The sequence below is a fragment of the Eriocheir sinensis genome, chromosome 12 (assembly GCF_024679095.1).
Source record: "Eriocheir sinensis breed Jianghai 21 chromosome 12, ASM2467909v1, whole genome shotgun sequence".
NCBI lineage: Eukaryota > Metazoa > Arthropoda > Malacostraca > Decapoda > Varunidae > Eriocheir > Eriocheir sinensis.
Genome location: NC_066520.1, coordinates 4,766,855 through 4,784,319, shown reverse-complemented (window position 1 = coordinate 4,784,319; position 17,465 = coordinate 4,766,855). Strand labels below are relative to the sequence as shown.

The following is a 17,465-nucleotide window of genomic DNA, read 5'->3' as shown; positions in this document are numbered from 1 at the left end:
TCATTCCACGTACATTTTCTACACCTCATGCTAAAAAGCCTTGGTTTAATCACGCTTGTTCTTGTGATATGAAAGCAATGGTGGGCACCGCTAATCGAAAAGTTAGCTTCGCTAACTGGTAATCCAATAACTAAAAAGCTAGCTTCGCCTACGCTAAACCGCTAAACTGAGAAAGAAATTAGTGGAAGCTAATGCTAACCGTTTACTCTTGTTATATGTATTTAGCTTCGGTCTAGTGTTTTGGCTCTAAAACCCTTTAAAACAGACCTAGTGACCTGAAAGTTCAGTATGTTGTAACTTAGACATGGAGCTTTCCAGAAAGGTAGAGCGTGGCCGTCAGCTTGAGTGTCCTCCGCCTCACCCACAGCTGTTGCCGGCTCCCTAACAGGGTTAACATCCACAGGCGGAACAAACACGTCCTTACTCGGGTCACCTTCCATGTATGACGTCGATAACGATAAACAAGGCGACAATGATGAACGCGACTACATGGTGACAAAGTCGCAGCTGAACTGAACAGAGAGCCCAACAAGCAACAAAAAGAAGAGAAAGAAGCCTCCAGTTTATCCTAAATCATTGTATTTTAAACAAGATTTCCCGCAAATTTACGCATTTTACTTACTGTTTCCATAACTGACACTTTTTTTTTTATTATATTAAGTTTATTTCTTGTCAGGCGGAAAATATATAATTCATGTTTTTAATTCCCGAGTTCAAAGAGTTGGAAATGGAAGATGCATTACCCTAAAATACACTAAAGTTTCCCTAGTAATTGTTCAATTAGCCTACTAAGGCTCAATTTACCCAAAAGTGGAAGCCCTGGAGTTATTACTGCATGTGGCTCAACTGGTGCTGTGTCTGCCCACAACGGACAAGAACAAACCTGTATGATTTTTTTAGTGGACTTAAAGTTAGCGGAGGAGGAACTACATGTAGCGGAAGCTATTTGGTCCGCTAGCTGTTTCCAACGTTAGCGAAAACGCTAATCAGCTAACAGAAAGTTTAGCTTCGCTAATTACCGGTTTGCGGATTAGCGGAATCGAGCCCACCACTGTATCAAATATAGAGAGTCAGCTCACAAAAGGTACCAGAGCCTTCGCACTTCTGCTAATCACGATATTTACATTTCCGCCCGGAATCCTGCCAAATCTATTTTCCGACTTACCAACAACAATTTCATTAATAGAAAATGCCACAACCTTGCTTTCTCTAATTCTTACAGAGACTTCTGGCACCTAACCAAAAATATCTCCTCCAATTTCACTTCTTCATCTTTCCCTCCTTTCCTTAATTCTGACGGCATCACCGCCGTCACATTTGTCTCTAAGGCTGAAGTCTTCGCTCAAACTTTCTCTAAAAACTCCAGTCTGGACGATTCTGGGCATATTCCTCCTATTCATAACCCCTCCGACTCCTTTATGCCTGTTATTAAGATTCTAAAGAATGATGTTTTCTATGCCAGGGTCGGACTGGCCTATGTGCCCGTGTACCAATGGCACATGGGGCCCCCAAGGTACATGGGCCCCTGGACTTAACCCATGCTGTCATATAATAATGACAGTAACTCTTATATGTGCCCGGGCCCCCTCCAGCCACTAGATGGCACGGCCCCCTTAAGCACCCCAGTCCGACTCTGTTCTATGCCTTCTCTGGACTCGATCCTCATAAGGCTTATGGGTCTTATGGTGTGCCTCCTATTATCCTTAAAATGCTTCCGTGCTGACACCCTGCCTGGTCAAACTCTTTCGTCTCTGCCTGTCAACACCTACCTTTCCTTCCTGCTGGAAGTATGCCTACATGCAGCCTGTGCCTAAGAAGGGTGACCGTTTCAATCCCTCATACTACCGTTTTATAGCTTTACTTTCTTGTCCATCTAAAGCTTAACCTTAACCGGAAGATTCATGAGCATCTATCCACTTCTGACCGTCTATCTGATCGATGGGGCGCTCTCCAACGCACTCCTCAGCAGCTTTGAGAGTTTCACGACTCACAACTTTCTCACAACTCTCCAGGGTTCTCCAGAGTACCAAGGACTTCAAATCGATTTGAGATTGCCACTGCATACTTCTGAGAGTACGCCTGGTCCCTCAGTTTCTAAAGATGGAACCCTGAGGGGTTGATGCGTATCCTCAGTTTTGCAACAAGTCTGTGGTCGGTAGTAAATAACTCATCGCTCCGGAAAACCATAGTTCTGGAGGATCATCCAACGAACACTAAAAACGATGTGATCGAACTTCTTTACCACACCGCCAGTATTGCTATACCAAGTCCAGTGGCGAGGGTCGCGTCCCTGGAATCAGGAACCAGAAATCCTCAGCCCTCATGCACTTTGTAAAGTTCAGAAGGAGTGAACTGTTTACGATTCTGGTGCCTGAGCCATGGGGACCAACACACAATTGGTAGCCATCTTTCTCTGTGGCAGTAACTGCATTGAAGTTGCCCAAGACAATGAGTGTGTCGAGTGGGGGGCACTGGTGAACTATAGAGTCAAACTTGGCGCAAAACATCTTTCTCCTCAAGTCCGCACATCTCGGTAGGGGCGTACACTTTAATAAAAGATATGAAGCCCAAGGTGTGCTTCAACCTCACCAGCACCATACGCTCATCTACCGGAGTAATCCCAACGACAGAAGATTGCAGTCGGATGTAAATGGCTATAACTACTCCCTTGCAAAGACCACCATCGCTCTGGCTTGACCAGTAGTAGGTGTATCCGTCCCTACTGATCTCTCCATTGCCAGGTCTCTGAACCAGTATCTTCACTCTTTCATCCCTCACGCTGGTAAACTCTGGAATAATCTTCCTTCATCTGTATTTCTTCCTGCCTACGACATGACCGCTTTCAAGAGAGGAGTGTAAAGTCACCTCTTCTCCCGAAATTGACCTCTCTTTCGGCCACTCCTCTGAACTCTTCTTTATAGGAACAGTTATTAGCGGGCTTTTTTTTTCAATATTGTTTCCTTTTGTTTGCCCTTGAGCAGTTTCCTTTGCTGTTTATTCTCTCTCTCTCTCTCTCTCTCTCTCTCTCTCTCTCTCTCTCTCTCTCTCTCTCTCTCTCTCTCTCTCTCTCTATATATATATATATATATATATATATATATATATATATATATATATATATATATATATATATATATATATATATATATATACATAGGGTAATTCCGGGAGAGACGGACCGGCGGGTGAGATGGACCAGTGCAGTGGCGTAATTTCCACAACTTTCGCTAGATTTCACAATTATCGACATTATCTGCTAGTGTACCACGTGGTGGCCTGCTGGTTGAGTTTTCGTCGCCGTTGGTTGAGTATTTTTGTTGATAATAATATTTATAGTGTATTAACCTTTTCTTGCTAGTCAAAAAATATTTCATGGCTTTGGTGTGATGCTAGTGCTCCGTATGTTTGATGATAATTTTGAAGGAATTGTTTATATTAGGTGATAAGCATGTCAATTAATCGTTGCAAAGTGTTTCTGCTGCTCGAATTAAGATGTAGCCACCCTACTGGTCCATCTCTCCCTGACAATCCGGAGTGATGGACCAATTTCAATCGGGAGAGATGGACCATGCGTGGAATTATATTGACGTATTAGATCATACAAATTTATAAAGTTTTATTAACCCGAGCGAGAGAGCATTCGTTGGGTACGTCAGACCCGACGCTATGGAAATGCTGGGATAGCCTCGTAGGACTAAAGGATACCCAGCCGCCCGCCCCAGTACCTTGCCTTAAGTCTTTCTCTAGCTGTGGACATGGAAGGTTGTTTAGCTCAGGTGTCTATGGGTTTTTTTTCCATATATCTATTTTGGTTGTGCCACACCCGACGAATGCTTAGGAATACTAATTACGAATATGTTTATGCAAAGAAACATATACGTATGATGATCAGTAAAAATGGTACATAGCAAACATTTAGGATATGTAGAAGTAATAATTGTTAAAAGATTATTTTTTGTTATCATTAATCTGCCTTCTTTCCTCCCCATTATATGAAGTCCATCTCTCCCTTACAAAGTGGTCCATTTCATCCAGGTGTACCACCAGGCTGAAATGGACCACTATGAGAGATGAACTGATTTTTTTTTTTCAATATGTAAAAAAAAAAAATATCAAAAAGGACAATATATATCGAAACCTATGAATGATAAGATACATTAGTAAAAAAATATTCGTGTCTATCATTTAAAATAAATTAAATAAGAAGTTTTGAAAAAAAGGTGGTCCGTCTCTCCCGGAATTACCATATATATATATATATATATATATATATATATATATATATATATATATATATATATATATATATATATATATATATATATATATATATATATATTGTCATACCTCAGTTTACGAGCTTAATTCGTTCCAGAGTTATGCTTGCAAACCAAAAAAATCGTAAACCAAAACAAATAAACACTATATTGCTGAAAACACAAGGATCGCACTCTAGAGCGCAAACATAAGCGGGGATGAGCCCGTGGGTGCTACCTCTGCGAGTGTATAACGTGGACTGAGACCCCATTCCCATTGTTTTCTACTCTCAGCGCTCTCGTCTTGCAGTTATCAAAGGGAACCGACGCTCTGGTCTTCGAGTCATACAAACAGGATGATCATACACCTAGTCACCGCTCGTAAACCAAGTCACTTTAGGCACTCGTTAACATAGGTAGTAATATATATATATATATATATATATATAGATATATATATATATATATATATATATATATATATATTGTTGTGCTGGAAGCTTCCCGCGGGGTCTATGGGCCTCTGGAAAACTCTGGGAGGAGCGCGTAGAGGGGCGGGGAGAGAGGCCTGCCCGCGCCCAGGGCTCATGAGCCAGGCGCCAGGCGGGAAGTGTTGCCAACTTGCACATATGTTTGCTACATGTTCTTTTATAATCGAATATATACTGTAACGAACTAAAAGGTACTGTTCGGTATATATAAAAATATATATATATATATATATATATATATATATATATATATATATATATATATATATATATATATATATATATATATATATATAGGAAAAGAGGGCGAGAGGAGTCAGTCCCAGTCATAGTAAGCTAGTGGCCAGTGAAGAGTCAAGAGTGAAGTGTACTACTAAGGAAGAATATTAAACTACAGCAGCTGTGCAAGGTGTTTACATCTCTCCCTCCTACGGAGTCTTGTGACGACGACACGAAACCCAAGTAATACGTCCGGCATAACATTGGCGTCAGGAGTGTAGCCATTTGTTTTTTCGCCATGGAGACTCGTTCCCAAGCTGCCCAGAGGGACGACGTGTTGACTGAACTCTTGTAAGCTTTGAGACTACAGGGGGAGAAACAAAGAAGAGCACACCAAGAACTCAGAGAACAACAAGAAAGAGCACAGCAACAACAAAAAAGAACACTCCAAGAACTCAAAGAACAACAAGAAAGAGCACAGCAACAAGAAGGAACACTCCAAGAACTCAAAGAACAACAAGAAAGAGCACAGCAACAACAAGAAGGAACACTCCAAGAACTCAAAGAACAGCTAGGAGATCGCTTCACGGGATTACAGCAACAGCTACAAGCAGTACAAGATGGAAGTGAGTCAGTGCGAAGAGAAATGACTGATGTGACCACGAACTTAGGACAACGCCTGATAGAAGTGGAGAAAGAACACACAAATCTTCAACAAGAGATGGAGGTGGTACGGGAGACGACACACAAAGAAAGATTAGAAGTGCAGGGAAAGGTGAAGCGTACAGAACAGGCAGTTTGTGACGTAAGTGACAGAGTGAAGGCCCTTGAAGACTGTTTGGCTAGAAACGGACAGCCAGTATCCGCAGGGGCTACTTGTACCCAAGATGTTTCTCCTACGCAAGTCCGGGGTAGTTTGAGCCCTGTTTCGCCTGAGTTTATCCCCGCAAAAAGTTCCGCCAGTCCCATGAGTCTGCTGGGGTCGCCTGTTAGAAAGAAGCCTCAGGAGTTTGATGGCAAGGTCTCCTGGGAGGCTTACCGCGCCCAGTTTGAGCTGTTGGCAGCTCGGAATGGATGGGATGACCAAGAGTGCGCGGTTCAGCTGGCCACTAGCCTGAAAGGGGCGGCGCTGGAGGTCCTTGCTCAGCTCGACAATGCGACAAAAGGCAGCTACAGCGGGCTAGCACAGGCGCTGGAGCAACGATATGGGACCAAGCACCAGAACGAGCTCTTCAGGGTTAGGTTCAGAACCCGCAATAGGAGGCGCGGGGAGTCTCTTCAGGAACTCGCTCAGGACCTTGAGAGCATGGCGCACAAGGCATACCAAGGTGCCACCCCTGACCTGCTGACGGTTTTGCTGCGTGATCAATTCATCGATGCCCTGGACAGCCCTCAGCTAAAGATACAAGTGAAGCAAGCTAAGCCAACATCAATGCAGGAAGCTCTGGCACGCACCATGGAGTTTGAGTCCCTTGTTAGGTCTAGTTTGTCAAGCTTCAGGGACGACTCGACTTCTGGCTTTAGGGCACGAAAGGGCGCTGTCAGCGACACAGACAGATTCCAATGAACGTGCTGGTACTGCGAGAAGATTGGGCACAAGGAGAACGAATGCTATAAGAGGAAAAAGAAATATGAAGGTGGCGCTAGGAAGAAGCCCAGGGAAGGACCCAAGGACCACCACTCAGGAAACTAAGGAGTACTGGTTCACGGGGGCAACGACCAGTCTGTCCTGTACATGCCCCGAAGATATCAATATGCAGGAGAACCACCATGACGAGCTGCCAAGTGGAGGGCAAGGTTGACGGAGTGTTGTGGCCTGTGGCCTTCGACACAGGCTCGGATCGCACATTGGTGCGGCCTGACGTGGTGAGTCATCGTCGGCTTCCTAAGGCGTCGCATCGACTGTGCGGAGTCACTGGACACTATGCAGAGCTCAGAGGCCCAATGGACGTGAAGTTTGAACTCGGAGGAAAGGAAGAGTTCCTCTCTGTCTACGTGGCTGAAATGGACGACCCCTGTATCCTAGGTATGGATTATCTTGTCTCCCACAGGTGCGAGCTGGACTTCCGCGCTAAGCAGATGACTGTAGGAGGAAGGAGGGTGCCACTGACGACTGTGCACAAGGAGGGCCTGCCAGTGACGGTCAAGCGCACCACCATTATTCCTCCGAAGTCAGAGATGCTGTTACCCTGTCAAATTACGGGTGTTCCCCCGGCTAGTCTGTGTGTGGTAGAGAGTGGAAGTCGATGCCCGGTAGAAAACGGGGTGATTGTAGGCAGTACTTTGGCAGACCCTACTGCAGCGGAAGTGCCTGTCGTCGTGGCCAATGTCTCCTTCAGCCCAAAGAAAATAAAACAAGGGACCATGGTGGGGTTGTGCCAAGAGATCGACCAGAAACCGAGAACCTGTGTTTGCAGGAGAAACCTGACGAAGCCCCAGGAGGAGCTGCCCGACTGCCTGCGCGACCTGTTTGACAAGAGCTCCAAGTGTCTAGAGGAGCCCCAAGCGGAACAGCTCAGAGAGCTTCTCGTGAGGAATGCAGCTGTGTTTTCCACAGGAGACCTGGACTTGGGGTGTACGGACCTGGTAGAGCACCACATCGACACAGGTAGCCACCGCCCAGTGAAGCAAGCTCCTCGAAGGATGGCACCAGCCCGTCGCAAGGAGATGGATGAGGTGATGGATGATCTCCGGCAACAGGGGTTAATCGAGCGGTCCAGCAGCCCGTAGGCGTCTGCTGTAGTGCTCGTCATGAAAAAGGACGGTTCCCTCAGGTGCTGCGTGGACTACCGAGCCCTCAACGATCTCACCATCAAGGATTCATACCCACTCCCACGGATCGACGACACGCTCGACGCTTTGGTGGGCTCCAAGTGGTTTTCAACACTAGATATGAAGTCTGGGTATCACCAAGTCAAAATGTCGGAGCAGGATAAAGAGAAAACAGCCTTCTTCTACGGTCAAGGCCTGTGGCAGTTTAAGGTCATGCCCTTTGGCCTGTGCAACGCGCCGGCCACGTTCGAGCGGCTGTTGGAGAGGGTGCTGGAGGAACTTCACAGGAAGACGGCACTCATCTACCTCGACGACGTGATTGTCTTTGGCCAGACCTTCGAGTAGGAGATGGAAAGGCTATCAGAGGTTTTCGCCCGGTTTAGAGCTGCACACCTTAAACTCAGCCCGAAGAAATGCTGCCTATTCCAAAAGGAGGTCCAATACTTGGGACACATCGTGAGCGAGGCTGGAGTACGCACTGATCCTGAGAAGGTGGCTGCGGTAAGGGACTGGCCGACACCCACCAACGTGAAGGAGCTGCTGAGCTTCCTCGGGTTGTGCTCATACTACCGCAGGTTTGTGAAAGGCTTCGCTACGATTGCTGCACCACTGCACCCCCTGACGAAGAAGGGGCGCAAGTTTGAGTGGACAGCGGAAACTCAAGTTGCCTTTGAGAAGCTCAAGGAGGCCCTCATCAGCTCGCCCGTACTCACCTACCCAGACCCCTCTAAGCCTTTTATGCTGGATTGTGATGCCAGTGATGAGAGGATTGGTGGAGTGCTGTCCCAGGCATGTGTCGACATGGAACGGGTTGTGGCCTACTTCAGCAAGAAGCTCACCCCAGCCGAGAAAAAGTATTGCGTGACCCGGAAAGAACTCCTGGCAGTAGTCAAGAGCCTTGACTTTTTCCATGCTTACCTGTACGGTGCAACTTTCACCATCCGCACGGATCACGCTGCATTGCGGTGGCTGAAGTCACTGAAAAACCCTGAGGGCCAGCTTGCTCGCTGGATAGGTAAACTAGAGCAGCATCACTACACTATTGTGGAACGATCTGGGCTAACACACGGTAACGCTCATAGCTTGAGCCGGCGCTCCTGCCTACGTGAGTGTCAACATTGCCTCCAGAGGGAAAGCGTCCAGAATATGTGCCGCCGCACTACAGTGGAACAGACAGCGGAGGTGCCATGGGAAGACTTGGGAAAACTGCAGCGGGAGGACCGAGATCTGAGACCAATTATGGAGTGGCTGAGTCAGTCGTCAACGCGACCTAGGTGGGAAGTAATCTTGAGAGAAAGCCCTACCACCAAGAATTACTGGACTCAGTGGGACACTCTTCGGATGGACAACGGGGTGTTGCAGCGACGCTGGGTCTCTCATGATGGTCTTGACATCTACTGGTCCACGGTGCTACCTATGAAGTCCCGGGAAGGCGTCTTGAAAGTGGGGTAAAGAAGACACTGAGTCGCCTGCGCCAAAGGTTCTACTGGGTTGGCATGAGGAAGGACGTGGAAGAATGGTGTCACGCGTGGGAGCTGTGCTGTGCAAAGAAGTGCCCCAAGAAGCGTCACCGTGCCCCATTGCAACTATACCAGGTTGGAACCCCAATGGAACGGGTGGCAGTGGATATAGCAGGACCCTTGCCTCTGACGACGAACAAAAAAAGGTACATCTGCGTCACAATGGATTACTTCACCAAATGGCCGGAAGCCTACGCCATCCCTGACCAGGAAGCCACTACCATCGTTAAGGTATTGGTGGAGGAGTTCTTCTGCCGCTTCGGTGTGCCTAACGAGCTCCATTCCGACCAGGGAAGGAATTTTGAGTCAACAGTCCTTGCTGAGTGCTGCAAGCTTCTGGGTATCAAGAAGACCCGGACCACCCCTCTGCACCCACAGTCAGATGGAATGGTGGAGAGGTTTAATTGGACGTTGGGCCAGGAGTTGGCCAAGCAGTGCAACAATGATCAGTCTTCATGGGATCAGAAGCTGCCTGCGCTCCTCATGGCCTACAGGTCTGCCGCCCACGAGACTAGGGGGTATTCGCCGGCAAAGCTGATGTTTGGACGTGAGCTGCGATTGCCGGTGGACCTACTGACAGGAAGGCCTCCTGGGGAAAGCCTTCCAAGGGACGCCTCCAGTTTTGCCCGTCAGCTAGAGGAACGGCTGGAAGAGGTGCACCATCAAGTCCGTGGTGCCTTGAAGTTCTCCGGGGAGGCCATGAAGCGCGGTTACAATATGAGGGCAAGCCACGTTGACTTCAAGGAAGGAGACCAAATCTGGCTTTACAACCCGCAGAGGAAGAAAGGACAGTCTCCGAAGTTACAGAGTCCCTGGGAAGACCCTTATACTGTGCTAGAACGCCTCTCCGACGTGACTTACCGAATCCGGAGAACGGAAAGGACCAAGCCGAAAGTTGTCCACGTCAACCGGCTATGGAGGTACCATGGTCCGGGAAACTACACCTGGAACAACTACAGACACCCAGGAACCGACGAAAACGCAAGGAACGTCCAGGACCGAGAGGAGGTCGACGACGACATAGGCCTTCTGGACCTTTCAGCCGAGGGAGATAATCTCCCGGCTTCGGCAGATGTTCCAGGGACACCTCAAGAGGCGGACGACGACGAGGCGCACCAGGAGACAGACGAGCAGGAGGCAGCGAACAGAAGACAGAGACAACGCAGGCGCCCACGGCGATACGACGATTATTATGTTTTTGATTAACTTTCTTATGTTTGTATATAGTTAAGTGTGTGATCGGGACGATCACAATTAAGAGGGAGGAATAGTGTTGTGCTGGAAGCTTCCCCCGGGGTCTATGGGCCTCTGGAGAACTCTGGGAGGAGCGAGTAGAGGGGCAGGGAGCAAGGGTACGCCCGCGCCCCGCGGGGCTCGCGGCCAGGCGCCAGGCGGGAAGTGTTGCCAACTGGCACATATTTTTGCTACATGTTCTTGTATAATCGAATATATACTGTAACGTTCTAGACTGTACTGTTCGGTATATATATATATATATATATATATATATATATATATATATATATATATATATATATATATATATATATATATATATATATATATATATATAGGAGAAGAGGGCGAGAGGAGTCAGTCCCAGTCATAGTAAGCTAGTGGCCAGTGAAGTCAAGAGTGAAGTGTACTAATAAGGAAGAATATTAAACTACAGCAGCTGTGCAAGGTGTTTACATATCTCCCTCCCACGGAGTCTTGTGACGGCGACACGGAACCCAAGTAATACGTCCGGCATAACAATATATATATATATATATATATATATATATATATATATATATATATATATATATATATATATATATATATATATATATATATTGTTTTTCTTTACAGCTAAGGAGACAGTTCAAGGGCGTAAAGAAAAAAAAAAATGCCCGCTACTTACTGCTCCTGAATAGAGGTCAAAGGAGTGTCCAAAAAGAGAGGTCAATTTCGGGAGGAGAGGTGTCCTGATACCCTCCTCATGAAAGAATTCAAGTCGGAGGCGGGAGGAAATACAGATGAAGGAAGATTGCTCCAGAGTTTACCAGCGTGAGGGATGAAAGAGTGAAGATGCTGGTTGACTCTTGCATAAGGGGTTTGGACAGTATAGGGATGGGCATGAGTAGAAAGTCGTGTGCAGCGGGGCCGCGGGAGGGGGAGAGGCATGCAGTTAGCAAGTTCAGAAGAGCGGTCAGCATGAAAATATCGATAGAAGATAGAGAGGCAACATGGCGGCGGAATCTGAGAGGTAGAAGACTTTCAGTATGAGGAGGAGAGCTGATGAGACGAAGAGCCTTTGACTCCACTCTGTCAAGGAGAGCTGTGTGAGTGGAGCCCCCCCACACATGAGATGCATACTCCATACGAGGGCGGTCAAGGCCCTTGTAAATGAATAACAACTGTGCGGGTGAGAAGAACTGGCGGAGACGGTACAGAACGCCCAGCCTCGAGGAAGCTGATTTAGTAAGAGATGAGATGTGAAGTTTCCAGTTGAGATTTTGGGTTAAGGACAGACCGAGGATGTTTAGTGTTGAAGAAGGTGATAGCTAAATGTTGTCAAAGAATAGGGGATAGTTTTTTGGAAGATTGTGTCGAGTGGATAGGTGGAGAAACTGTGTTTTTGAGGCATTGAAGGACACCAGGTTCTTCTTGCCCCAATCGGAAATAATAGTAAGGGCTGAGGCTAAGCGTTCTGTTGCCTCCAGCCTTGAAGTTCCTATGGGGTGGGTGTTCTATTAAAAGAAGTTGAGGAATGCAGAAAGGAGTCATCGGCGTAAGAATGGCTAGGACAGTTCGTTTTGGAAAGATCATCAATGAACAACAGAAAGAGAGTGGGAGATAGGACAGAACCCTGTGGGACACCACTGTTAATAGGTTTAGGGAAAGAACAGTGACCGTCTACCACAGCAGAAATATAACGGTCAGAAAGGAAACTGGAGATAAAGCTACAGAGAGAAGGATAGAAACCGTAGGAGGGTAGTTTGGAAAGCAAAGATTTGTGCCAGACCCTAGCAAAAGCTTTTGATATGTCCAGCGCAATAGCAAAGGTTTCACTGAAACGGCTAAGAGAGGATGACCAAGAGTCAGTTAGGAAGGCAAGGAGATCACCAGTAGAACGCCCCTTGCGGAACCCATACTGGCGATCAGATAGAAGGTCAGAAGTGGAAAGGTGCTTTTGAATCTTCCGGTTAAGGATTGATTCAAAAGCTTTAGATAGACAAGAAAGTAAAGCTAAAGGACGGTAGTTTGAGGGATTGGAACAGTCACCCTTGTCAGGCACAGGATGTATGAAGGCATACTTCCAGCAGGAAGGAAAGGTAGATGTTGACAAGCAGAGGCGAAAGAGTTTGACCAGGCAGGGTGACAGCACGGAGGCACAGTTTTTAAGGACAATAGGAGGCACTCCATCAGGTCCATATATATATATATATATATATATATATATATATATATATATATATATATATATATATATATATATATATATATATATATATATATATATATATGGAGGGTTTTTTCGACAAATTAGCCATTAATCGTGTCGTGGATAACAACCCATTACATCTGAACAATGGTTTATGATGACAGCCGAGTTACCACATTATTTTTCCCCTGGTAACCCCAGCTACCCATTTATCTATTTATCTGATTAACAGATCTGTAAGCTAAACGGGGACTGATCTTACCACCAAAACCTAAAATAATAATTAATCCCACCACTGTACCCAGCACTGCTAAACCGGGTAGCTCCCCACCCCGGACAGACATTAGCTATTAAAAAATTAGCATTTTTTACGCACATATAACAAGCTATTAAACCTTTTTAGTTAGGCGATAGTAAGCTTTGCTTGTAAGTTGATTAACTGACAAAAAAAAAATCCTAAGGAAACCCCATGAGATGCAAACGTTCATGTATTAAACAGGAAGTTGGGAGTAAAATTATTTGAACTTTACCTCTCTGTGTCTTGGCTTTTGAATTCTAAGCCACCACTCTCGCTGAAGACAGGGTTGTGGTTTCCGTGTTCCTTGGCGAGATAGTTGCTACCTGGGACCGCAGCCATTTCGAGTCCCATCTGATTGAGACCCTCATCTTTGGATCCGAAGGTGTTGGTTGAGAGAACCTTGATTTTTCTTTCAAGTCTGCAAGAAGAAAGATGGTAAACGATAATGTTGCCGAAGGAAGATACTGCTAGTTCATGTTAGGTTCAAACCAAAACAGTTATGCAAACTATGTTTGACCTCGAGTGGAAGTGGTATTAGAAACAGTGGTGAGTACTTACTTGTTTGTGCGGAGCCAATAAACTGTTGCAAGGAGGAGTACAAATAAACCCAAAACGAGGCTAACTACTCCAAGCAGGATCTGACACAGAAGGCAGAAAGTTAGTATCTCTCTCTCTCTCTCTCTCTCTCTCTCTCTCTCTCTCTCTCTCTCTCTCTCTCTCTCTCTCTCTCTCTCTCTGTTACAACGCTATTTCATTCGAGTGCAGCCAGCCCGGTTACTCAAGGTCAGCATCTTTTTAACCGATTAGGTCAACAACTAGTACGAAGCCCAACTTTCCTGCCTTCGTGCTGTTCATGAGCTGTGCTTCTGTGTATGTTTTTTTGTGGTGTTGACTAGTGCCATCGCGCCGTTCCTTAACTGTTGTTTGGAGGCACGCGGGTGTGGTGTCATCTGCCATCCACGTATTCTAAGACATCCCATCCTGATTGCGCATGCGCGATGACACTGCACTACTTAACATCTTCTAACAGAAGACCCTCCCGACAGGAATAACGGGACTCGAGGCTGGAGTGTGCAGAGCGCTTAACTTTTTTATATTTTTTTTTATATCAAAGGACACGGCTCAAGGGCAATAATAAGAGTACAAAAAAAAGACCGCTACTCACCGCTTCTATAAAATATAAAAGAAAAGAGTAGCCAAAAGAGAGGTCAATTTCAGGTGGAAAGGTGTCTTGATACACACTTCTTGAAAGAGGTCACGTCCTAGGCACGAGGAAATACAGATGAAGGAAGGCTGTTCCAGAGTTTACCAGTGAAGGAGATGAAAGAATGATGTTGGTTAACTCTTGCATAAGGGGTTTGGACAGTAGAGGGACGAGCATGAGTAGAATGTCGTGTGCAGCGGGGCCGCGGGAGGGGGGGAGGCATGCAGTTAGCAAGTTCAAAAGAGCAGTCGGCATGAAAATATCGATAGAAGATAGAAAGAGAGGCAACATGGTGGCGGAATTTAAGAGGTAGAAGACTATCAGTAAGAGGAGGAGAGCTGATGAGACGAAGAGCCTTAGACTCCACTCTGTTTAGGAGAGCTGTGTGAGTGGAGCCCCCCCCACACGTGAGATGCATACTCCATACGAGGGCGGACAAGGCTCCTATAAATGGAAAGCATCTTTGTGGGGGAGAACTGGCGGAGACGGTACAGAACGCCCAGCCTCGAGGAAGCTGATTTAGTAAGAGAAGAGATATGAAGTTTCCAGATGAGATTTTGAGTTAAGGATAGACCGAGGATGTTTAGTGTTGGAGAAGGTGATAGCTAAGTGTTGTCAAGGAATAGGGGATAGATATCTGGGAGATTGTGTCGAGTGGATAGGTGGAGAAACTGTGTTTTTGAGGCGTTGAAGGACACCAGGTTCTTCTTGCCTCAATCGGAAATAATAGTAAGGTCTGAGGCTAAGCGTTCAGAATGAGGGGTGAAGAAACTTGGTGTCCTCCAATGACTATAATTCTTTCCACCTGTCAGCTCGATACATTATTCCAAACTCCCATCCCCTCGATACTCTTCGACAACACTCAACTGCTCCACTTCTGCACTACACTAAAGATTATCGATCTGACCATAACTCAAAATCGTAACTGGAAACTTCATATCTCATATCTTACCAAATCATCTTCCTTGAAGTTACGTAGGCGTTATTTTTCGTCTCAACCAATATTTCGCCATAACAGATGGCCTTGTCCGCCCTACTATAGAATATGCATCTCATGTGTTCTACACTCACAGCCCAATTGGACAGAGTCAAGTCAAAGGCTTTTCATCCATGGCTAATTATTCCAGAAAATGTAAATGTAGTTATGTAAATGTAGGTAGGTAAATGTTTTCCATGGTAATGGGTAGTGTTGTAAGTGGTTAATCTTTCCTAAGAATCTATAATTTTTGTGACGTGGCGACCTACAAACCCACTTACAATGAGAGCCGCCATTTTGAAGTTATTCTCAGTAGAGACCAATGTGTCAACACCTCCTGCTGCAGTGTCCTCTAGTTGAATTAACTTTGTTTCTCACTCGTGATAATTCACTTTTAAACTATATAAGGCCGAATACACCAAATAATCGCCGAGTCCCGTCAATATAGCCCCGGATCTTCAACCAGCTGTTCAATCCACCGAAGATCTTGAACTGACAGCTTAGTACACTGTAGTTCTGGCCAGATCTTAGACTTGGCTCGATTTAGATCTAGGGATATTTAAAAGAAAATTCACCCCTCTGATTTATATTTTCGATCAACGTGGTTCAATGCATTCCTCTGATTATTCCCCACATTGGAAATCCCACTTATAATTTCGACGCATTTCATCAACTGTCCTCTTACTAAGTCTTCTACAATTTAAACTCCGCCGTTATGTTGCCTCTCTTCTATCTCCTATAGAGATTTTCATAACGACAGCTCTTCTGAACTTGCTAACTGCATGCCTTCATCCCTCCCGTAGCCCCGATGCACGACTTTCTACTTTCGCTCATCACTATACGTACTGTCCGAACCCCTAATGCAAGGGTTAAGTTAACCACCATCTTACTGTTCGATCCTTTTTGCTGGTAAGCTATGTAACAGCCCTTTTTCGTCTGTAATTCTTCTAGTTTACGACTTGAACTCTCTGCAGAGGAGAGTCTTCAAACACCTCTCCAAATACTAACGCTGGCCTCCATTTTGAACAACGACTAAACACTGATTTGGTTAAAAGAAAAATCATGAAAAGCGATACAACACGGCCTCTGAAACTCGTACTAGTTTTGAAAGACAGCGGGGAGGCAGTGGCTAAGTGGTAAGAGTGCGGCGCCGTGTCTGGGAGGACGCGGGATTTTTGTCCCGCCCGCCGCCACAAGCTCCGTCGAGTGGCCTAATACGACTCACATGCTGTCTTGAGGACCATTTATCAACCCAGAGTCTAGATTCTCTCTAAGATCAAAGATGAGCTCTAGGGGGTCAGCATGAGCCAAGCAAGATGGCGCCACTATAAACACTTGCCTGCGCTATAACAGGATGGGACCGACCATCAGGACCCATTAAGAAAACCTACCGGCGCCGTAGGCAGAAATCTAATAAAAAAAAAGATCAGCCACAGTCAAACTCAAATATGAGGTCCGTTCGGGTAGGGTCGGAGCCACTTCCCAGCCCTGCCGCATCACTTCGAATACATCACTCTTATATGTCAGCTATTTAATGTATGAAATTGTGTATTAAATATTCTTTATACATTTAAATAGGCAATAAAATGCTATGGATATCTCTCTTTTTGAATATAATCCTTTCACACAGCACAAAAAATAAATAGTGAACAAATACCAGCTTAAGGTAATATAATTTTATATTACATGGTAACAGACGTGTAACACCAACTTACCTGCAACTCTTTGACCTTTTCCTCAGCACCCTTGGCATTGGTGTTTGGTGTGTACGTATCAACAGAGTCCAGTTGAATGCCGATGAGGTTGAGGCGTTGTAGTAACTGAGTCATAGTCTCGGCGTTGTCAGAGAGGCTAAGTGCGTGCATTCGTGGTGGGGAGAGAGAGAGAGAGAGAGAGAGAGAGAGAGAGAGAGAGAGAGAGAGAGAGAGAGAGAGAGATTTATGTATGTCAGTATCCTGGATGCAGAACCAAATGGAAGAAGAGTTAACATAAAAGCTGAGGTATAATAATAACTAATCATTATTTCAAACCCGTCCACTTCGGCTAACTTGAAGCTATGAGTGACTGAAAACTGCTAAATGCGCAATGAATATTAGTAGCAAAACTGCATGGGGTGCACTCCTTTCATACTTTTGCAGCACCTATAATTTTTCTCTCAAAAATAGTTTGTAACCGGGTCATTTCAACTAACTAATGAGGAGCATACGCCCGGTTGCTCTTAGTTTCACTCACTCGCAGCCTCCACTCCTGACGATCTTCACGAGCAAGCTCCCACGCAGCTGCCTCATTAATCTCAAGT

General features: G+C 45.7%; 1 protein-coding gene across 4 annotated transcripts in view; it reads right to left on the bottom strand.

Moving 5' to 3' along the window:
• LOC126997321 (uncharacterized) overlaps positions 1–17,465 on the bottom strand; it is a 118,739-nt gene that overhangs the window by 32,481 nt on the left and 68,793 nt on the right. For all 4 annotated transcript variants that reach the window (XM_050858345.1, XM_050858343.1, XM_050858344.1 and 1 more), the window contains exons 10-12: positions 16,882–17,017; positions 13,545–13,624; positions 13,219–13,404 (exon numbers count right to left, since the gene is read on the bottom strand). In XM_050858345.1, the coding sequence (XP_050714302.1) occupies positions 13,219–13,404; positions 13,545–13,624; positions 16,882–17,017 (402 nt within the window). The remainder of the gene's footprint in view (positions 1–13,218; positions 13,405–13,544; positions 13,625–16,881; positions 17,018–17,465) is intronic.